This window comes from Chiroxiphia lanceolata, chromosome 15 (genome assembly GCF_009829145.1).
Source record: "Chiroxiphia lanceolata isolate bChiLan1 chromosome 15, bChiLan1.pri, whole genome shotgun sequence".
In the NCBI taxonomy this organism is placed as follows: domain Eukaryota; kingdom Metazoa; phylum Chordata; class Aves; order Passeriformes; family Pipridae; genus Chiroxiphia; species Chiroxiphia lanceolata.
Genome location: NC_045651.1, coordinates 9,168,553 through 9,191,232, shown reverse-complemented (window position 1 = coordinate 9,191,232; position 22,680 = coordinate 9,168,553). Strand labels below are relative to the sequence as shown.

Here is a 22,680-nt window from a genome sequence, read left to right as displayed (position 1 = left end):
ATTTTAAATACTAATGGCTGGCTTGCTGGGCTGTGAGTGCACACTGCCAGCTCTTGCTGAGTTTTTCATCAACATAAAATAATATGAATGGAGTCAATAAATGGAGTTTTTCATCAACATAAAATAAAAATGGAGTTTTCAACGTAGCAGAGGGTAACTTTATTTATTGACTAATACTGAAAAGTGCTCAAAACACCCAGAATCCAAAACAGATCAGTCAGGAGCAGGTGAATCCTACACCGAGATGCAGCTGAGCCCTAAGGGATGGCAGGTCCATGATGTAACATGGCCTTTTAAACAACAACAGGCTCAGAAAGCCCAGCACACACAAAGGGGAGTGGTGCAGGGAGAGATGCAGGACTGCAGGCACAGCCATTAAAAGCTGCTCTTTAGTGCAGGGAAACATTAGGCCCAAAGGCAGCAAATATCACAGAATGATGCATAGTTACAGCTCAGGAAGAATTTCTTCATGGAAAGGGTGGTGAGGCATTGGAAAGGGCTGCCCAGGGAGGTGGTGGAGCCACCATCCTTGGAGGTGTTCAAGGAATGACTGGATGTGGCACTCATGCTCTGGTCCAATTGACAAGGTGGTGGTCGGGCACAGGTTGGACTTGATGATCTCAGAGGTCTTTTCCAACCGAAATGATTCTGGGATTCTGTTTGATTCAATAGGGAGAAAAGAGTTTTGCTGCAATTAGGAATTTGTGTCTGGACTGGGGAGGCAAAGCATGCCATGTTTTCCCCACACTGCTGCTGTTGCTTTGAGGTTTTTCTTTTTTTTGTCTGGGAGGTTTTTTTATGCTTATCTATTTAATATTGCACCCCAAGGGGAAGAAAATGCTCTAGTCACAGCAAGAGCATTTCAGTAATTTCCCTTACTTTTCCCCAGCATTTAAGTTAACTACTCACATCCCCACTTTTCATGATCTCAAGTGTTGCACACAGTAAATGTGACAGTTGTGCCTGTACACAAAGAACCAGCCCTGCAAGGCTGCTCACTGTAAAAGCCTGCTGGGAGCCACAGGAGCTATGTTCCTTTTACCATTCAAACAGCATTAAAGGAGCTAAAACTAATATCCTGGTAACTCTGCTGCAGCAGATTAAGTGTCCATCCTGAACTTTAAAAACTGCATCCCAGACAGATTGCAATTAATATTAACTACACTCAGGACAAGTCCAGCTCAACACCAACATTTGGTGCAGATCATAATAAAATACTACACACTCCAACATTTCCTGTTTGATAGCTGAGAAGTATGTAGAACTGTTCTTCATTAAATTTAAATGGACTCATTAATAAAATATGGAAAATGTGCTACTTTAAGACATCAGGAAAAAAAAAGTATAAATTGGCGATAACGTTATTTCTATTTTTAAATCCATCCCACAGAGTCACCCAAGATAGATGAGAAGTGCTAAGCCCATCCCACAAGCTTATTTATTTATTTAATACTTCTTACATGCTATTTTTAACCTCTGAAGACAGCAAAAGGCATCCATTAGAAAAATTACACTGGTTAGAGCCTTCCTTACACAGATTAGACAAGTGAGATATCTGACTGAACACAGTCTCAGAAGAGATGTGGTGTCCCCCTCCCTTTCCTATAGGATGCTGGAATAAAAAAGCAATTTTATTTTTGCAGCATCAGCTAAGCCCAAATCTCTATCTGCAAAATCTGTATCTGTCAGTCCTTACTCACTCCTCAGCCCCCTCCTCTCACTCCTCCACTTCCCTCAAGGTTTAATTTTCTAAGTAATACATGGCTTGAACGCACACACACAACAATGTTACCCTGCAGGGACAGTAAAATGTAGATGTAGGGTTTAGTTTGGGTTTTTTAAGCCTCTGTTGTACACACAGAAAATAAATGAGAAGAAACGCCACAGTCTCATGGTATTGCATCATTTTGCAGACGAGCTCATCCTTTGGGAGAAGAACAAATTAGTTAAAAATCTTTCATTTTTTTTTCAATAGAGTTAAAGGAATTTACTTTAGTTGATACTGGTTTTCCTTAGGAATCAGAATTCTTTGGAGAGCTTAGAAATCAAAGGAAAGATGTCTTTTGATTCCAATCTCCAATACAAGTTTTCACATACAAAAATGTCAGAGTGACATTACCAGATTATTTATTTAGGGATAAAAAAATCTTGACTTGATTTCTACACATCATCTTCCTAAAATGGTTGCTTTCTTTGAGGAAATACAGAGTGTTTTCCTGCACAACTGGAGCATCACATTTTCCCTTCGCCTTGTATTTGAAGGAACAATGCTGAACTCCAAGGAGACACTCCGGCATTCCTGAGCAGTTTCTACCACGGTTTCTAGTGGACCAGAAGACAAAATTGCACATTGCCATTCAGGTGTTATTTCAGGAGGCATTTTGATTTTCAAAGAATCATTTAGGCTGGAAAAAACTTCCAAGATCATCAAGTCCAACCTGTGACCAATTCCCACCTCGTCAACCAGCTCAGAGCACTGAGTGCCACATCCAGTCATTCCTCGAACACGTCCAGGGATGGGGACTCCACCACCTCTCTGGGCAGCCCTTTCCAATGCCTTACAACCCTTTCCATGAAGAAATTCTTCCTGATGTCCAACCTGAACCTCCCCTGGCACAGCTTGAGGCTGTAACTTTCATCCTAACTTTGGTACAGAAGACAGACCCTGACCTGGATGTGTATTTCCTGCCTGGTCAGGTAAAGAGCTACAGAAAACAAAAAGGGTATAAAAGATGAATTTCAAAAGTGACAGTGGTCCCCTGCCATGCTCTGGGTCCCCACACAGCCCAGGGCAGGGTGGAAGGACAGACCACCCCATGCTGGGCACTGCTCAGCAGTTCCATGGATAAATCCGTGGGGGTAGGTCGGGTAGGCACAAACTGGATCCTGATGCAGACACTGAAGCTGGATTTCTTCACAGCTATTTTCCCTTCTTTGCAAACTTTGCACAAAATGAGCTTTTTGTAAGCAAAACCACAGAGGCTGTTGGTGTCACTCAGAACAAGGACAGTTTACTTGTTCTACCTGTCTCAAGAAAAGCTCAGTTTGCTCAGAAAAGACATTACTGAGCCCATAAATGGAAGGTTTTTATCCATAATCTATTCAGACGTGGCACTAACAATGCTTGATGGCTAAGAAATACTTGAATTTCTAAAAGAAGTAGCTTTCTCTGTAGTGGAAAGGTCACACTGCATGGAGAACTATGCAAAGAGCTGATGCTCAAGACAAGTGTCACAAGCAGACAGTTGAATAAACAGCACTTAATGCAACTTCGTGGGTACAAAAATCACTAGTAAACTCAAGATCCTGGATAAAAATTCAAATATTCTCTGTGTTTGGAATTCAGCCTCAAGCCAGGCCTGGATTGGGCAACAGAGTCTCTGACACAACTTTGATTCCTGACTTATTCCTGAAATGCTCTGAATATTCTGCACACAGGCCTTAGAAAGCAGATTACAGCCTGCCAGCAGTAGGCAGGACCCCAAGCAAACTGCTGAAAAGCCAAATTTAAGAGTTCATATACTTCCTCCCCATTAAGTATTACATACAATAACATTAAAAGGGTAATTTCCAGGGAAGAGCATCCATCATACATTCTCAAGCTGCTCAAAGAGAAGAAATGTCCATCCTTGGAAGTGTTCAAGGCCAGGCTGGATGGAGCTTTGAGCAACCTGGTCCAGTGCAAGATGTCCCTGTCCATGGCAGGGGTGTAGGACTAGATGATCTTCAAGGTCCCTCCCAACTCAAACCAACCAAAACAATGCAGCAACTCCCTTAGGTCTGCAAATCCGCAGTGTCTGAGATATTAATTATTTCCATCTATCTGAATAGTGACTTATTATCAGTAACTTCAGTTATACCTTTTATCAGCCCACTCTCATCTATAGAATTCCCTCCAGCTCACAAGCTGCCTGAACACCCAGCTGCTCCTGGGACATTTCCAGCAATGTAGGTGTTTCAAAAGGACAAAAATCCAGCAGCGTTATCAAATTAGGAGGAGAATATTGTGATGTTTTCTAGACACAGAATAAATATAATATGCTATTAAAATACATTATTTATACAGAAAATGAAGAAGCCTCATAGGCAATTTAGGATTTCTAGATTCTGATCCGTTTTATGACCTTGTGCAAGGAAAGAAACCCTTATGGAAAACATAGGAACAAAGTTGTCTTCTAGTAACAGTTCCACATGAGACAACTTGACTCCTTTCACCCTCTTTTGAAAACCACATTGGCCTATTGCAGAGAAATTATTTTTCTCTCTTCAATAGCTTGAGCCTGGGACACGTACAGACCTCCAGCAGGCCTGTCAGGGAGGAGACCTGAGATCTCCTCGGCATCGGCAAGTTCTGGAAATAATTGACAAATTCCTTTTTAAAATCGACTTCTACAGAAACCATTTCCATATGTGTAACTCCTCCTGACAAAAACTCCTTCAGTATCAGTTAAACACAAACCTCCTTGAAAACAAGCAACGATCTGGAGGACCACAGTAGACCACCCAGGAATTATGGAAAATCCAGGTTATGTTGCAGCACTGGAAGTTTCCACCTCTCAGTGACGTTTCAGAGATCCTGACTGTTCAACAGGACTAGGGAGAACAACACATTGCTACCAGTAATGTGCCACAACTACCAGTAATGTTTCACACTTTAATATGGGAAAAGACAGAGGGATCCCCAAAAACACCCCTTCCAAACTAAATACATCATCAACTGTGACTTTTAAGGAAACTGAGGTCCTAAACACCATCAATAAAAGAAAATAAAAAGGCACTGGGTAGTCAGTCTCATATAGACTAGTTACCTTAGAAAGCAAATCCCTGGATCTTCCAAATCATCCTTTTTTCCAGGAGACCCCAGTCAGCACATAAATAATGTCTTTTATACATGTCAGGAACAAGTTCATTATTTGGTGCAAGGCTCTTCATGTCCCTTCTGGAAAAGGGGACATGAAGCAGAACCTAACCAGGACTTACGCTGCTCCTATTTAGTGTGTTCTGTTATGGGGTGGTGGATGATTAATTTTTTTGTGTGGATTGCTTCTGGTGGGGTTTTATGTTTTGGGGTTTTTTTGTTTCATTTTTTTGGGGTTTTTTTTTTTTGGTTGGCTGGTTGGTGGTTTTTTTCGGGGGGTTCCTTCTGTGGGGGCTTGAGGTGTGTGGGGATTTTTTGTTTGTTTTTAATTTCATCCTGACTGTTTTATGTTACCAAAGCTAAAAATCCATTCAATTATTATTATTTTCTAAATAGAGAACTTGAACTGTATTTCTGTTAGGAATAAAGGGAATTATGATTCGTTTCAGATAGGTGGAATGAGGCAGAATATAGCTTGAAAAAAACCCCCACTAGAATTCCGAACAACAGAGGAAAGGGGGAAAGTACCCAAAACAAGTGCTTACAGTTTATCTCACACAAGATCTAACAGCAGATTGCCAAGTTTTTGGGAAAGCTTTTCATACTCTTCAGAATAGAAACTTTAAAAAACCCCAATAGTTCAAATGCCAAAGAAACCCATAAAATCAGGAGTGGAAAAAAAAAAAATCTATTTCCTTACGAAGGGAAGCTGAAAAAAAAAGGTAAGAAAATTGTGCCTTCGAGCATCCAGGTGTTTCAAAAGATTAGAGAAAGTCCCAAGTGCTGCCTGTAAAGATCAGACACAAACTGCATTATCGCATGCACCAGATCATACACTCAAATCGAAATAAATACAGAAAGGCAGATTTTCTTGGTCCTTTTACACACTAATATGATTTTGCCTTGAAACTCCAAATAGGAATACATACTAAAATATTAGTATTTTAAGCTATTGCGTCCACATCTCAACTGACTGTCAGGTTAAAAATATATTTGTCTTAACCTACTGTTACCGTTCTCAGAGGCCACATCCACGTCAGCCAAACCTACCATGTGGTAGTGTTATGTTTGCACCATCAATGATGGCTTGTGCCAGTTCGTGATCATTGCTCTCGAAAGCGTGTGCAGCAGCCTTGAGGGCATCCCAAATCTCCTTGCGGCCTTCGAAAGCTGGTGCCGTGTCCCAAAACTCATCCCTCTTACTGCGCAACTGTCCGTCTGTCATGGGGTAATCGCTTTTCCATTTCGGCTTCTCTTTCTTCAGGGGCTGATTACGACCGAGAGCAACTGCGGGGGAGAAAGAGGAAGGGAAATTAATAAAAATAACAGCACAAAATTACTGAAGTGCCCTTTGCTCGTTCTGTTTAGGATCTACAGAGCTAAAGTTTACTTCCTGGCAATCCGAACTCTTTTTGTCCACCTCCACCGGGGCATCACCTCCCTTTCCCTAAACTCAAAGTTGGTTTGACCTCCTGGAAAAATGGAGGAGCTACACCCTGCTTGCTGATTTCATCTGGAAATCCAGGAATCCATCAAGCTTTAAAAAGTGGTTAACTCATTCACAATAAACACAAAAGCATTTGTTGTTTCATTTTACCTACAGCTATTTTTACGTAATAGCCAGTTAAGAAAATCACATAGGTATAAAGTTGGTAGATTAAGACCCTCTGCTCACTTTAAATTCCAGCACTGCCAAGTCTGTTCCAAACCATTCTCTTTCATTTGTGTGAGTGAGTAAAGGATTATTTCAACTTCTGTTGAAAGGAAAAGGAAATAGAAAAGAGCAAACTTCAGTGCACACTGGGAATAATTTCTCCCTGCAAGAGTTAAAACTCCATTTCCTTTTCCATTTCCTTCCTCCATTTCCAAGCCCCCTTTTGAGGACAGTATGGGGAGGAGAGCAGTGACAAACCACAACACAGTTCTCACCACGGCTCAATACCACAAAGCCTTGAATACGCAGTTTAAACGTCTCTAGAGGAAATGAATTGTCCTTCAACAGTTAAAACTAAATTTGGGGGTGTTTGCAGCTGAAAACAAGCAGCCCCCTCCATGGCACAGGGCACAGAAACTGGGTGATGGTTACTAAATGCTCCTGAAACACAGGAAAGCTGCACAGGGCTGAAGTCAATTAGGTATCCCTGCAAGAGGATACTGGAGAATCAACTTGATGCTCTCCATGAAGAGCCATTGCTGTCCCAAGAGAGCAGAGGAACCCCAGCTGCCATCAGGCCAAGGAAGGATGAAGAGATTCTGCCTGTCATCCCACATCCACATTACCAAGGCCAAATTATCTCTCACAGGAACAAGGCACCACAGCTGCCATGATATCAAAGCCTGCAGAGCAAAGCTGCTGCTGATCAGGTGCTCCTGGATAGTCTGCATGGATGGGAGAGCACCAGGACAAACAAGGGTTTAAATTTAGTATTCTGTATCCCATGCACATCCTTAGAGATAATAAATATTTCCTGTCTCCAGATCCTCTTATTTTTCTGGGAGAAAGCTGACAAGAGCTGACAAAAACCCTTATATCTGTCCTCAATCTTACTCTATCTGGTTTTCAATGGAAGAATAGTGTAATGTCCAAATATTTTTCATAGTCCTTAATCGAGATGTAGGCTCTATCTCTACAGTTAACTACAAACCATATCTATGGCCAAGAGTGTGTGGGGGGGTGAGGGACATAAATGTCAATATATCAGAAATACTGAGTTCAGTTAGGCTGTAACATTTTACAAACATAGTATTTAATTCAAACATTGCCTCTCCTTCCTTGATATTTTTTTTTTGGCACAGAGGCACTCAGCTGTTCTCAGATCAGCCCTTAACACCAAGCACTGGGTCTCAGAGTTGACCATCAGTGCCTGGTGTTGCAGCAAGACATTCCAACTTCACACAAGCTTTAAGGAGACTAAAACCTACACGCACGAGGTTCAGCCACACACCTTTATACAATCTGACTCTATATGACCATAGAATTATCTACTTCGTAACTCAAAATGACAGACAACCTTATGAACCTGAGGTGCAAGTCACTGAAAATAGGATTTTAAAAAGAATTCCTGATGGTAAGGTGACATTGCCAACTATGCAAAGGCATGAGCCTTCTCTGGATTAGAAAAAATCATAGTAGAATCATAGAATGGCCTGGGTTGGAAGGGACTTACCTTGAAGATCATCTCATTCCACCTCCTACCATGGGCAGAGACACCTTCCACTAGACCAGGTTGCTCCAAGCCCTGTTCAACCTGGCCTTGAACAACTTCCAGGGATGGGGCAGCCACAGCTTCTCTGAGCAACCTGTGCCAGGGCCTCACCACCCTCACAGGGAATATTTTTTGTCCAGTATTCAATCTAAACCTACTCTCTCTCAGTCTGAAGCCATCCCTCCTTGTCCTGTCACTCCAGGCCCTTGTCCAAAGTCTCTCTCCATCTTTCTTGCAGGCTCCCTTCAGGTACTGGAAGACCATAATTAGGTCACCCCAGAGCCTTCTCTTCTCCTGGCTGATCAATAGCAATTCTCTCAGCTTCTCCTCATAGGAGAGGTGCTCCATCCCTCAAAACAACTTGGTGGTCTCCTCTGAAGGAGATATTTGCATGGAAACAAAGTCAGATGACAATTAAAAGTAACAAATGACAATCACATGGCACACATATACTGACTCCAGCTGTTATTCTGTATCCCATGCCGAAACTAACAATAATAAACTTCTGAATCCTTTCAAGTGACCACAAACATTTATTGCTCTTTGTTTCCATGGGATTGCTTCCATGAGATTGCTTCCATCCATTTGCTTTTCAAAGAAGTGCTGACCATTTAACAGATTTCAGAACAGCAAACCCAAGTGTTTACAAAACACCAAGTTTCCTGCAAAGCCTGGCTGTTCCCAGTCCAAGTCTCAGCTGAGCACACACAAGCTGGGAGATGATGATGGGGCAGCCTAAAACAATGGTGAAGGAGGCAGCCCTGCATGCATTAAACAGTATATTATGAAATTGCAAAAACATATGTGGGAAAACACTTGAACACGAAATTGTTTCCTTATTAAGGCTTAGCAGTCAGAGCATGAACATTTCAGACAGACAGAACAGGACACTGTTAGAAATTTGGGTCAGTGGGCATCTTTTTTTCCATTCAACTTCAGCTAACATCTGTTTGCACGTACATTCAATGAATGCTAATTTATCCCACAGGGCCCTTTCCTTCTCCCTGAACATTAATTATGGAAGCAGGTTAAAGGCACTTTGCGCAGTCACGGCGGCGTTGCCTGCACCAGCCCTGCCTGCCTGTTATCCAGCACCATGGAGGAAAATCCAACAGGCTATTTCTTTCCCTGCTTCCCCCTTTGCCCAAGACAGCATCTGCATTTACTGCTCTTCACTAGACAAGAATAGCAGGGGAGAGACTGAAGAGACAGAAATCTTAACAATCTCAAATAACTTCTCCCTCGAGACACAATCCTTCCTACATAGACAGCAGTGATGATAAACCCAGGGATAAATTCTATTTTTTCAAGTTGGAAAGAAAGGTGATGGAAGAAAATGACTCTACAAATGCCTCAAAAGCCAAATTCACTCTAACAAGCCATCCATCCCAGTACCAAGCCTTTAAACACAACTTGGATTCATCACAAGCCAGTATTTAAGGTCTTTAGCATGTTTATAATTTATTAGAAGTGCTTCAAGAATCCCCAAAAAATCTTTATGCCTCTCCTAGAGAAATATTAATCTCTATCCAAATGTGTGGATAGATGGATCAGAAGGGACACAAGAAACTCAAGACATATAAAAAGCCCTAATGTGTAAAAAGGCCCAAATATTTCACTTTCCACCCCATGCCTTGGTCACTACAGCAGAACATCACTACGTGAATTTCTACAAAGTTTTGGACCACATCAAAGGACTTTCCCTCTTTCTGTAACAAGGCTGATAAAGAAACAAACATCAACAGTCTGAAACACTTTCTCAAGTATTTACAGTGTCAGTTTTCTATCCCTCACTTTGGAAGCAAACTAGAGCTTAAAAGAAAACATAGGCTTCATTTAAGACCATACACATCAGAGGCACAAACAGCTTGCAAGATCTGGAAGAGAAAGTAACATCCACATTAATTTTTCATCTTACACCACTTCAACATAAGTAAGAAATTATTAATATGCTGCTTGAAAACAGGAATTGTTTTATAAACGCCAAGAAGGCACGTTCCCTCAGAGGCAATACTGAAATTTGTCGTCTCAATGGATGGCAGTGGTTGATATTTTTGGCAAGAGATTTATTTAGAAGGGAATATGAAAACCATTAAGAGTCTACTTTTTAAAAAGATCAGCACATTAGTGACAGTCCAAAATAAGTCAGGTTGTTCTTGCTTCAATAGCTCACAAGTGGTGTAGTGCATTCCAAAGAGGGGTAAGAAGTTCACAGAATCCAACACCTCCAAGATCATCGAGTCTAACCTTTGACTGAACCCCACCTTGTTAATTAGACATTGGGACTGCCCAGAGAGGTGGTGAAATCACCATCCCTGGAGGTGTTTAAGAAACAACTGGGCATGGCACTCAGTGCTTTGGTCTGACCACCATCTCCATGGGCAGTTCCAATGTCTAATTAACAAGGTGGGGATCAGTCAAAGATTGGACTCGATCTTGTAGGTCTTTTTCAACCTAAATGATTCTGTGAACCTGTTTAATACCTCAAAGTGACCTAAGAACAGCAGCAGACAAGCCACAGGCTGTTTCTGTCCTATCTATAGGATTTAGCAGCATATAACGTTTTTACTACACAGGTAGAGTACCACCCCAGGATCCTCGACATAGCTACTACTGTTTGCCCCACTAAGCTCCTAGCAAACTACAAAGTCTTTTTTTTTCAGAAGGAAGGACATATTTCTCCAGTCCTTGCAGACTGTTTTATAACCTGATTTGTGAAGATTTATTTCCCTTTTCTACAGCTTCCCATCAAAGCAACGGAATCAGTAAGGTTATCTATGCTTCTTTTGAGTGAGCTTATGCAAATAAATCTGGATATTTAAATCAGTTTCTTAACAGAATGTCAAAAAATGTCTACGTAGAACTACTCCTTTAACAGCTGGTGTGTTTGTTATGTCGCTCTCACTGTGGATCACAGTACTGTCACCTCCTCCAGAGCGGGCCAGATGAGCAGGAGCAGCTGGTAACACAAGAGTCTCATACTAAAAGCCAATATCCAGCTAAAGCTTTCATAATTCCCAGCTTATATACCCATGAACTATAGCACTCGATAATCAAATTGGATAACATTTCTGCCTCAAAGGGCTTTCTGTCAAATCAAATATCACAAATGCAACAAGCTGAATGAGCCATCAGACAGTTTAGAGCCTCTGGAGAAGGGCAGGTGGACCTCTGCTTCAAGTGCAAACCAGATCTTCCTCCTTCCCAGCTACTGACCAGGCAGGTAACCCTGTAAGACACCCCTGATAAAGCCCAGAGTTATCTCTAACAACTGAGCTAAAACCTGAAGCATTTGGGGAAACACCTCCTTTGCTGTCAGTCAGTCTTACATGAGCTTTTCCCTCCCACCCCATTTCTTGGAGCATCTTTCACCTATTTCTAAAAATAACATTAGGAATAAAATTTGGCACGTTAAATCCATGCAAGTGCTCCACAATGAATTTCTTCCTTTTCCCTCGAAACAGAAGCATATGTTGCTTGTAGCATTAGTCTTTTACTGCTCTTGTAATTTGGGGGAAACTGTCCCAGTTTGGTGAAAGCATCTGTTGGAAAAGTTTCCGTGCACACAGAACCCACCCAGGGCACGGAGAACCTGGCAGTGCAGTCCCCAGAAGGAGACATCTGGACTGGACTGGAGGCCCAAAGCTGTTGATCTCCAGGTATCCACCTGTGACTGTGTGCCTGTGCTTCCATGCAGATGTGTGGGAAGACAGACACACAATCAGAAACAAGCACTGGACCAGCACAGAGACCCTCAACCAGCAGAGCACGAGCTATGAGCAGATAGAGGCAAGTATTCAAGGATCAAAATGTTGAAATGACATCAGTATTAGGAAAATCTGGCAATATATGATAATACTTCCTTTTTTAATTTCATTTTGATTAAGAAAATATCTAAGAGATAAAGACAACTGTTGAAATGTGGAGAGATAATGAAGATTTGCAATGAACTGTGAGGAAAGGAGCAGACGTGCCCAACAGAAGTGCTAAGGAAGGATAAAAAAAACACCACAACAGTCTATCTGAATGTTCAGAAACTGTTCTCAGTGGAAATGTTGGGATTTGAGGACTGTCAGGCTTCATGGGAGGAGAACAGAAATGATAAGCCATCAAAGAAAGAACACAAACCAAGTGTTGCTTGCAGAGGCTGAGGCCAGTGAGGAGAACGTGGCACACATGCCCTGTTTGGTTTGTTAAATTGTAAACACTCACAGCTTTAACAGGGAAAGCAAAATCCTCCCAGGGAGACAGTCAGAAAAACAGTGATGGGTAATGACTTGAAGCCAGTCAAGAGAAGCAAACTAAATGTTTTACAAATTGAACTAATGATCAAAAATATTTTCTTTACACGATTGTTTCCCTGTTGAGGATCAGTTGCTAACAAAGTACTTTTCTAAGATAAATTAAATGCAAATAACAGTTCACTACCCATAAAGTTTCTTTTAGTAATAGTCCCAAGGGCTTCCCTCCCCACAATCAGTGAGTAGTATTCTACTTAAATCAAATGAGTTGCATTTCAGATCTATTTTGTTCCAATTTCCTCATAAGGTATCTTGTAATTTGGTATCAATATCTAGACACAGTTCATCCTAACATTATCTTTCCATCATTCTCTAGTGTAATCCTTCCAGCAGCTGAATTACAATAGTGCTTGGAAGAGTCAGTACAAAGGAGAGGTGCAGAAAACCAAGGAAACCAGGGAGGGGGCAAGGGAAAATGTATTGCATCTAAGCAGCAAACAATTTGAATTACATTAAGTAGCATAGGCTTACACAATTTAAATTACATTAAGTAGCACAGGCTTACCCAACAACAGGAAAATGGCAGAATCTTTTCTGTTATTGCTAGTTCTCAGCATTTTTATTTCTTAAGGTGGTTATGTTTTTGCAAGACAATAACAGTATTTTGGAAAGGAAGTGACACTGGACAGTGTTAAAGATTTACAGATTAAATAATTCACTGTACAATTAGGTTTTCCTAATGAGAAAATAAAGGAGCACCCAGATTTTATATATACAAAAGCAATACCTATTACTGCAGTGCTGAGAGCCTTCAGAGCAGTGTAACATTTCTAGAGCCCCTGTGTGAGCTTTCCAAACGCTGTGTGTAGATAGACAGGCAGATATAAAGACAACGCTTGAAACTAAGACAAGTTTTAATTTCCTTCATGAAAGGAAAAAGGGTAAAATGAACACTACAAGAAAAACTACATCTCCTGATAGAAATTCAAGTTATATCTTTAAGCAGTTGCATAATAAAACACCAGGCTACTGACTCAAAGCCACTTTACAAAGGTTGATCACCATCACTGAAAGCCAAGCTTGTGCTCCCACGTGAGCCACCTGCCAGACATGCCATGTCCTGGTGTTAAATGATGTATGTGGTCCCTCCAGGGTCTAAAGTGGGGGGTCATCAATCAGTTGTGCCACCCCGGCGTTCAAAGCCAACCAGGCAAAGAGCGCTGTGTCTCAAAGCAGGAGCAGGGAATGCACCTTCCCTGTTTCTCCAGTCTGTCCTCAACTCTTACCCAATACCTTCCTCCAAAATGATTTAATTGAACAGAAGAAACTGTAGCAAGTAAAATGCAAGTAACTCTGGTAATTCCAGGCAGCTCTGGACAAGTCGTACAGGCACGACACTTCCCTGCCTACACAAAGCACTAAATCTTCACTGAGTCAATCCAGAGGCTTCACAGCGTGAGATATAAAACACATGAGATGATGTATGAATAAGGGTGTATGAATGTGCTGGACAAAGAGAAAAATTGTCTCTAATTACCAGCTATGACACCGTATTTTCCATTTCTCCCATCATTTTCAACAGGAACGGCAGAAGAAATCAAAAGAGCTTGGTATTTCCAGGCAGCTCATCACTCATCGCCCCTCACTTTTCAAAGAAGCCAGAAGTGTTGCAGCAAGAAATAAAAGCTTCAGCTTTTGAAATCTTCTCCCCCAATGGTATTCCAGATCCAAACATCCCACCTCATCCCAACACACGCAGGATCTGTTCAGATGACCAACAGTCTGCTTTGCACTGGGATATGCTGCAACAACACAGGTTGCCTCCCACAGAAATTGAAACCAGGTCAGTGTATTTTGTTTAATGTGAGGTGCATTCACAGCCAAGAGCCAGCTGGCAAGAGGTGAACTTCAGCCTCCAGTCTGTTTGTGAAGGTTTTATGAGGACAATTCCTCTGTCCCGAGAACTGCAAGAGCAGGACAGCAAAGCACTGGTTACAAACACTTGGGATAAGTGGTGTTGGATAGAGCAATAATGCAAACAAAGCCCCTGTGAAGTTGCATGCTGTTATTTGTCTCACCATTCCAAAGAGTACTTTTCAAAGAAAAATTTTTGCATTGGTCTCCCACCAAAAGCTCAGCACTATTTCCCAGAGTTGATTCTAAGGCTTTATTATAGAAAGGAAGCCAGAGAGAGACTTTCCATCAGGAACTGTAGTGTCAGGACCACGTGTAATAGGTTCAAACTGAAAGAGGAGACACTGAGGTTGGATATACAGAAAAAATTATTGTGAGGGTGGCGAGGCCCTGGCACAGGTTGCCCAGAGAAGCTGTGGCTGCCCCATCCCTGGAAATGTTCAAGGTCAGGTTGGACAGGGTTTGGAGCAACCTGGTCTAGTGCAAAGTGTCCCTGCCCGTGGCAAGGGGTGGAACAAGATGAGTTTTAAGGTCCCTTCCAACCCAAACCATTCCATGATTAACAGTTTACAAAAGCTCTGTGGTTGCTCCTGAGCCCTGCCTGCCCACTCAGCTTCCTGCTGGAAGCACAGGCAGAGGAGTTCTCAATCATCTCAGTTAAGGTTCTGATACAACACCTCTTCTCTGGACAGAGAAAAATGCCTGAGCATCAGACACCTTTGTGGAGTCACCACATCCTTCTGCCTTGGTCAAGGGGTGATCAGAGATGAAGAAAGAACACTGCCAGGCAGGGCAAAGGACAGATGATGCCCATCTGTCTCTACTATATCCCATCATAGGAATCCTAAAATTCTCCTTCCACACACAGTACGAAAAACAGCAGTAGCTGTTTGGCTGCTCAGTGTCAGCTTCAGCCTCACAGTTCCAGCAGTACTGTGGTGAAATAGCTTTGAGGGACAGACATTATCAACACAATTACATGTCAGCACTGTTTACAGTGGAATTTAAACTGTTCCTATCTTTGGCAGATGAATGTTTTCGGCTGGATACAGAACGGGATGAAGATTTACCCATTCCCAAATCACAGTGTGCAAGCACCAAGACCTTTAATCTGTTATCATCTACAGTGCACAACTAGACTATCTTTTTTAAAACCTATGACAAGAACCATTAAGGAAGCTGTCAGCAACATGAAAAATACTCTAGTTGAGATAGGCTGCATAAAGTACATGTTTCTTTTGACTTCTGCAAAGCATAGCTTAAGCTAAAACTCAACTGCAGCTGAGGGCTTGGCACCAAGGCAGCATCTCACATGCAAAACAAGTGCACTATAGAGCACAGTAGAGCTGTAGGAATGCAGTAGGAAGCTGCACAGAGATTATCTAAAAGAAAAAAAAAACACCCCAGTGATTTCTGTGTCTCATGATGAGGAAGAAAGTAACTCAGCAACTTCACTTTTAAAGTACTAAAACCCTTTTGTACCTTCCCCTTGATTCAGTTAACAGGGAAACTTTAGACACATCAGATAAAAGCGTAAAAGGTGAGTTCCTCTGACTGGGCAACCTTGTGCCAGTGCATTGCCGTGATGTGGGCACCTGCCTGCTGCTCTGTGAGAGTGTACTGGGGGCTGACATCACAGAAACACAGAATGATTTAGGCTGGAAAAGAGCTCCAAGACCATGGAGTCCAACCTTTGACCGATCATCACCTTGTCAACGAGACCAGAGCACTGAGTGCCATATTCAGTTGTTTCTTCAACACCTTCAGAGAAAAGGAACAGCATCAAAAAACTTAAATTGCAAGTGCTTCCCCACACACTGACAGCTGAGTTCTGCATGCTTTGAGCAAGGCCCAAATTAGGGTCTGGTTCAGCAGGGTTTAAAACAAAGCTTTGCTTTTGTGCTGGCCTAAGCCATGGGAGCAGTGTGGGCAGTGCTGGCCTCTGTCAAGCAGCCACAGCCCGACCACACAAGGCCACCACAAATCCTCCGAGTTGGTGACAGACAGGGACATCTGCTGTACATCTGGGCTGTGTTTAACACACCATGAGTATTTCCAACACTAGCAAAATTTTCATGGGGAAAAAACTCCAATCAAACAAACAATGAAAAGGCAGCCCTATCTTTTGTGCTGCCAGAATTACATAAAATATTAGACTGATAATTTTTTTAAATAATGCAGCCCACTCCACCCTGATGAGGTGTGACCATGCTGAAAGCCAGCAGGCACACCCTCAGCAGGCCCATGTGCAATGTGTGTACACATGATGCTGAACCTTCTGAAGACCTTCTGGATGATGCCACCAGGGGATTTACTTTATTATGACAAGTAAACCCAGATTTCATAAGAATCACAGAATGGTTTGGTTTGGAAAGGGACCTTAAAGATCATCTTGTTCCAACCCCCCTGCCCTGGGCAGAGACACCTTCCACTAGGCCCGGTTGCTCCAAGCCCTGTCCAACCTGTTCTTTTAACACCTCCAGGGATGGGGCAGCTACAACTTCTCTGGGTAACTTATGCCAGGGCCTCACCACCCTCACAGGGAAGAATTTCTTCCTAATATCCAATCTAGCCCTACTCTCAGTTTGAAGCCATTACCCCTTTTATCACTACATGCTCTTGTAAAACATCCCTCTCCATCTTAGGTTTTCCCCTAAAGTAAAATTGCTTTGGAGGAGCTGCAGAAGTCAGCACAATTCTCAGATCCCATCTCAGCACAGTGTTAATTTGCATCAGGCTTGGTTGAATTAAACCCCTCCACAAAATTCTGAAACTCAACAAGGTCTGTGTAACACAAGGTGTAATGCAGATGGCCAATTTCAGGCTCCCAAGGGCTACCTCGGTGAACATGGCACTGCTGGTCATGTCACTTTGCCATGCACAGCAGTCACAAATTCCAGAAGGGAACGAATAAAAAAAGCATCCAAGTTGGTAACTGTTTTTGCAATGACCAATAATTAAATTAGCTTAGTTAAAGGATCTAACACCACGTCTTGAATTTATTCCAGTGTCACAGTTATTGGTAGGGATAAAGTTTCACATTAGCCAATTAACTAAATGCACTATTACTGTATCTCAGCTGCTTAAGCTCATCACTTAATTAAGAGCTCAGCATAAGCTGAAAATAGGACTCTTACCTGACACACATACCAAACATACACTACATTAACGACTTAATTTTACAGTTCCATATTACATTCCTCAGGTGCCATTTGGAAAACTGAAAGGCAATTGCTTGCTTTAAAGAATATAAGCAAACGTTTACAGATTTAATCTAAGAAATTGTATTTCTTAGAATGATACTTGCTGTTTTATTAAGTTCTGTTTTACAAGGTAGTTTTTCACAATAAAGTTAGCATTTCACACTCATTACAAATCAATTTTTGGATGCTTTCAACTTGGTTCCTATTTAAGAAATGTTTTATAGAATCAGAGAACAGATTGGGTGGGAAGGGACCTTTAAAGGTCACCTAGTCCAACCCCCCTGCACCTACCACTCATCTTCCCAAGGATTATATGCCCTTGGCATTTCTGAGGAGTGGGTCTGACAGTGCTGGGTCTGAACAAGGCAGATCTGTGAGCACAGAGCTGTGCCAGACACCTACAGACAGATGTGCAACGGTGGGATAACACATCCTTGATGCTCCTCGGATGTCAAGCTGCTTTCTGCAAAGTAATCTCTCAACCAGCCCTTAACAGTAGGTGGTGATGTCTTTAACAGCTGTCAAGTCATCCTGTCACACACAGCACCAGCACACCAGTGATTCAGTAGCAGAAAATCCAATACCCCACTTGTTGAAGTTTATCCTTTCAGGTCACACAGCACACATCATGACACCATGGCTCTTACACCAAGGCTACTTAAGACTGCCCCAGAATATGAACATCTACCACCAAGCCCATCTTTTTGGAGTATCAGTCCTTCCTGTTACATTTACAGTCACAAGACTAAAAAACCTCAAAACTCCAAGGCCTTGCAAGAGTGAGACTTCATTGTCCATGTCAGGTTGATTTAAAAAAAAAATAAAAATCAGCACATTATGGTCTAGTTGACAAGGTGGTGATCAGTCAAATGTTGGACTCAATCTTGGAGGTCTTTTCCAATCTAAATGATTCTATGATTAGCAAAAAGCAATTTGTCCTGACATTAACAAATCAGTATGATCACAAAAGCTAAATGATCACATCACTGAGCCTCCAAACAGCGAGGCACCAAAAGAACTAGGAAAGTTCCATTTTAATGTTCATCCACTTGACTGTGCCCACTGCAGTTGAGCAGGGCAGAAGTCTGACAGATTGGTGGCTTAACGCCCCAGCGAAACCCAAAAACATTCATTTACTTCTCTTTTATAGTCAATACTTTCTGGATCCGTAATCTAGTTAATAAGCTTGAAAATTTATTCATGGAACTACATATGCTTCCAGTCTAAGCAAACTCCAGCCTTGAGTGCAAGAGCACGTCATCTAAAACAAGTGGGGAAAAAAAAAACCAACAAAGGAAAAATTTTGATGCAAGTTAGATTTTAAAATAAGGAATTTTGAAACTAAACTCCTATCTGTACATCTGGAAAGTTATCCCCCAAGAAACACCAGTACCCAAGCCTGGATAAAGCCTGGCAGCTGGAAGATCCATGAGTGGTTGTAGCTGGCTTTTCAAAAACACTTATGACCTACCTCTTAGCCATAGGGAACTCCTACCTTTCAAGGACACATTTTGTTAGGTAATCATATTTATCCCAGAGTTAGAAACAAGTAATAATACATAAGGACATTAGTGGATTGCTCAGATAATTAGAAAAACATCCTCCATCTTCCTAAGCTGAGATGAAAAATGTGCAAATCTTTGTTGCAACTTGTATGTCTCATATATCCACAGGAAAGAAAAAAACCTCTCCTGTAAATATGAGCACTTGAACAAAGCAGCCTTAAAACTACATCCTTCCAAGGCCGTTTTATCCCCCTATGGATGTATCCAGGAGAAAAAATAGACCTATTACAGCCTATGGTCAAGGATTATTGACGTAACTGTAGAATGGTTTGGGTTGGAAGGGACCTTGAAGATCATCCAGTTCCAACCCCATGGACAGGGACACCTTCCACCAGACAAGGTTGCACAGAGTTCCATCCAACCTGTCCTTAAACCCTTCCAGGGACAAGACATCCACTTCTCTGGTCTGTGTGAGTGAATCCAACTCTAAGAATCTAAAGGTGCACAAATTAGGAGCATAATCAAAGCAACCTCCCCTGAGCAACACCAAACACAGACATCAGCTTCTGCTGTGAACCTCCTTCTTCAGAAGCCTGTGGCTCTCTCTGAGACGGAAGGACCTTGGAGCAGGGACAGGAAACTGCCCTCTTCATTTAAATTGCTCAAATGAAGATAGATTAAAGTAGCCAGAGCCTTTCCACCTTTAGCAAATTAATCTGATCTCTTTCAAAATTCCCTGAGCACATAAGGCTTTAGCTCTATTAATGGCCTGGGTGATGCTTGTTCAGTGTTTCCAGCAGACACAGCAGCACATCCCTTAAGTAACTTCTCTTCCTTTCAAAGGAAGGGAGCACTACGGAACATAATTTGATTGAAAACGCATTTAATTCTCAACAACTCAGGGCAAGCTAAAAACTGGCAGCACAACGATTATGTTGGCAACGCTCTCGGCTGTTACGTATCCAGTAATAGCTGAAGTAGGTCTTGGCCAAGGGCTATGCTTGTCTTTTCTAAAAAGCACTGTAATGCTCGAAGGAGCTTATTTCTCCAGTGTCATCTACTCACAAGCAAAAGCAGTACTGTTTGTCAGGACAGATGCACTTTTCCTACTTTTTCCCCAACGTTGTAGACATGAGCGATATAATAGCAGATTAGAGTAAGTGTAGGATGATTCCGGGCTTTAAAGTTCCTGCAAGAAAAGTCTTTGGTTCTGAGTTAAGGTAGAAGTCTCCACTATTGGACAGACCCTCTTCTCACCCCTCCTCCCCTTCAAGGGAAACTAAACTTAGTTTCAAATTTAAGGATGAGAACTTTAACTGGTAATGAGGGAAAATGCAATAGTAAAGAGAGTCTTAGTTCAGCCTTTTGAAAACAAGAGCCTGTTGGTCTCATGGTTTTTCAGTGCAGGTGTAATTATTTTTTGGTGAAGGGACCCCTCAAAGCATTGAGTAAAAAAAAAAAAAATTCCACCCTAACCAGTTGATTGCTGGCTACAGAAGTTAGAATAATTCACATAAATGGCTGAATGCAAATACATTGCAAACTCACTAATTACTATGCTCTAATGAGCAAACCATGCCCATGAAGTGCTGACTCTGCAGCTCTGATCAAGGGCATCTCAAACCCCAGACCCAGCAGAAGTGGGGGCACATTTCAGACCTGTTTAAAAGCTAAGGAAGAACACAAGAAAAATGCACTAGGAAATGTTCGCACCTGAGTACTGTTCACACCAGCTCCCCCAGCTGAAAAGAGTCCATTCATAGGGGCTCATTATTTAGCATCAAAAGTGTCTATAACACATAATAATCTGTGCTGAAATATCTTGATGGAAAAACGTTTTGTGAGAGAAAGGGTTCCTGATTTACCAACCTTCAACTTAGACAAGTAAAAGTTGGAAAGTTTCAAAATGCAAGAGAAGAAATTACACAGATATCTCAATCTGAACTGCATGGCAAGAGTTCTTTCAGCTGGAATAAATCACCCGATTAATTTATAATAATGCAATGAGACGTGAAAGAAGGAAGGGTGAGTGCACTGAGCAGACAGAAGTTCACTTTATCAATGGAAGATGAATTCAGCTTGGAAATTTGGCAGGCAGAGCAATCAGATAGCAACAGCATACTTGAGTAGGCAAACCTGGAAAGAGTTTCAAGACAAGATTAGATCAGTCAGTAGAATTTCTAAGACAGAATAGTCTGTTTGACATTGCACTGAAGTAGGAGATACAGAAGCTTTTGCTGTCTTGGACTTGCACAACCTTATTTTAAGCTGAATTGTCACTACTTAATAGCATAGGTTTTTAATAGGCTTGATTATCAGACAGTCATACTCTCAGAGTGTCTCTGGACATATCTTGCCAAGAGATGGCAAAGTAGGACACTGGCAGGAACCAAAATTCTTCCTCCCCCACTCCCAAATATCTATAATATTTTCCTAACTAATGTGAGCTCAATGCAAATGATTAACTCTTGGTAATAAGTTTCCCACCACAATAAGATAAAATGCTAATGATGTTCCTTTCATACTCCTGTGGCACAATGTTTTTCCTGAATATAATTATCAGAAAAAATATAATTGGAGTAAAAAAAAAAAATTGCAGTTGCATTCCTAAGATAAAACACCTGTGTTCTTTGGAATGGATAAAGCAGAAAGAATTAATTCCATAAGTGAACAGTTCTACAGAACGCAAAAGAAACACTTGTTGATTTTTCAAAGCAGTATTGTGAAAAGCTGTAAGTACCAATTTAAATATGTTTACTTATAAATTCTTGAGAAAAAGTTGCTCCCTGAGAGCTGATCATGACTGATCATGTCCTGGGATGGATGAAGGCTGGGAATGGGGAGTGTTTAGAGCTCACTCATTCTGCATATGTAATCACTGCTCCAAGATGAAGTGATTAGCTGGGCCCCATCAATGGGATGGATACAGAGAGCGGGTTTCCTTTGGGGCTCAACTAATGGACCCCCAAATTTCCACTCCCCATTGGTTTGGTGAGCAGTCTCCATGTAGCTGGCTTGTCAAAAAAGCTTAGAAATCTCCACAGGCAGTACTGAGTGACACCTGTCATGTTAAAGATGAAAAAGAGAAATTTGGGTTCCTTGTTTAAGTGGGTCACTGTGTTTTCCCCACTGCTGGGCACTGACTCTCCAAAGACCAGCAGAGCATTTCGCTTTTCAAGCTGCCTGAAAAGCCAGGGTGATAACCTAATCATAAGCCATGACTTCTCCTCCCCAACTTAAACCTAGCTACTAGAACAACAGTATTTAGGAGAATTAGGTGCACGGCAGACAAGCCATTCTAGAAAGGGCATGAAACCTCCCAGGAAGACAAAACATACACAGGTCTTGAGATTCACCTCTCCTAACATTATACTGCGGTGGGTGAAGGACCATGAAGTCAACCAATGCAGAAGTGAGATGGTACCTTGGAGCATTAATTACTGCTAACTAGGCAAGGTCAGACCAGCAGCAAGACGGTAGGGTTAGGTGTAAAGAATTCCCTTCTAGTCAAGCTTACTTGACCAAAAAATGGATAGGGACAGTTAAGAAAATTCAGAAGTTGCTTCCACCAAACCTGTAAGGGCCAGTTATCAAACTGCAAACTCGTTGGGGTCAGTGTTGTTCCTTTGGCTCAGTTTATTGGCTGCCCATGAGCCAACACCACAGAGACACAGACCATGACTCGTACCCAGGAAGAGCACGATTCCAGCTCAAAGCCCAAAGAAACATGTTTTAAAGAGGAGACCAACAGGA

General features: G+C 41.8%; 1 protein-coding gene across 5 annotated transcripts in view; it reads right to left on the bottom strand.

The window, feature by feature from the left end:
* UBTD2 (ubiquitin domain containing 2) overlaps positions 1–22,680 on the bottom strand; it is a 52,370-nt gene that overhangs the window by 18,441 nt on the left and 11,249 nt on the right. Inside the window, exons 1-2 of one of the 5 annotated variants that reach the window (XM_032703077.1) lie at positions 15,783–15,834; positions 5,909–6,145 (exon numbers count right to left, since the gene is read on the bottom strand). In XM_032703077.1, the coding sequence (XP_032558968.1) occupies positions 5,909–6,083 (175 nt within the window). In that variant the 5' untranslated portion in view covers positions 6,084–6,145; positions 15,783–15,834. Of the gene's footprint in view, positions 1–5,908; positions 6,146–6,533; positions 6,613–8,222; positions 8,254–15,701; positions 15,835–22,680 lie in introns of those variants that run through there. The other 4 variants (XM_032703076.1, XM_032703079.1, XM_032703078.1 and 1 more) reach the window with 4 other exon arrangements.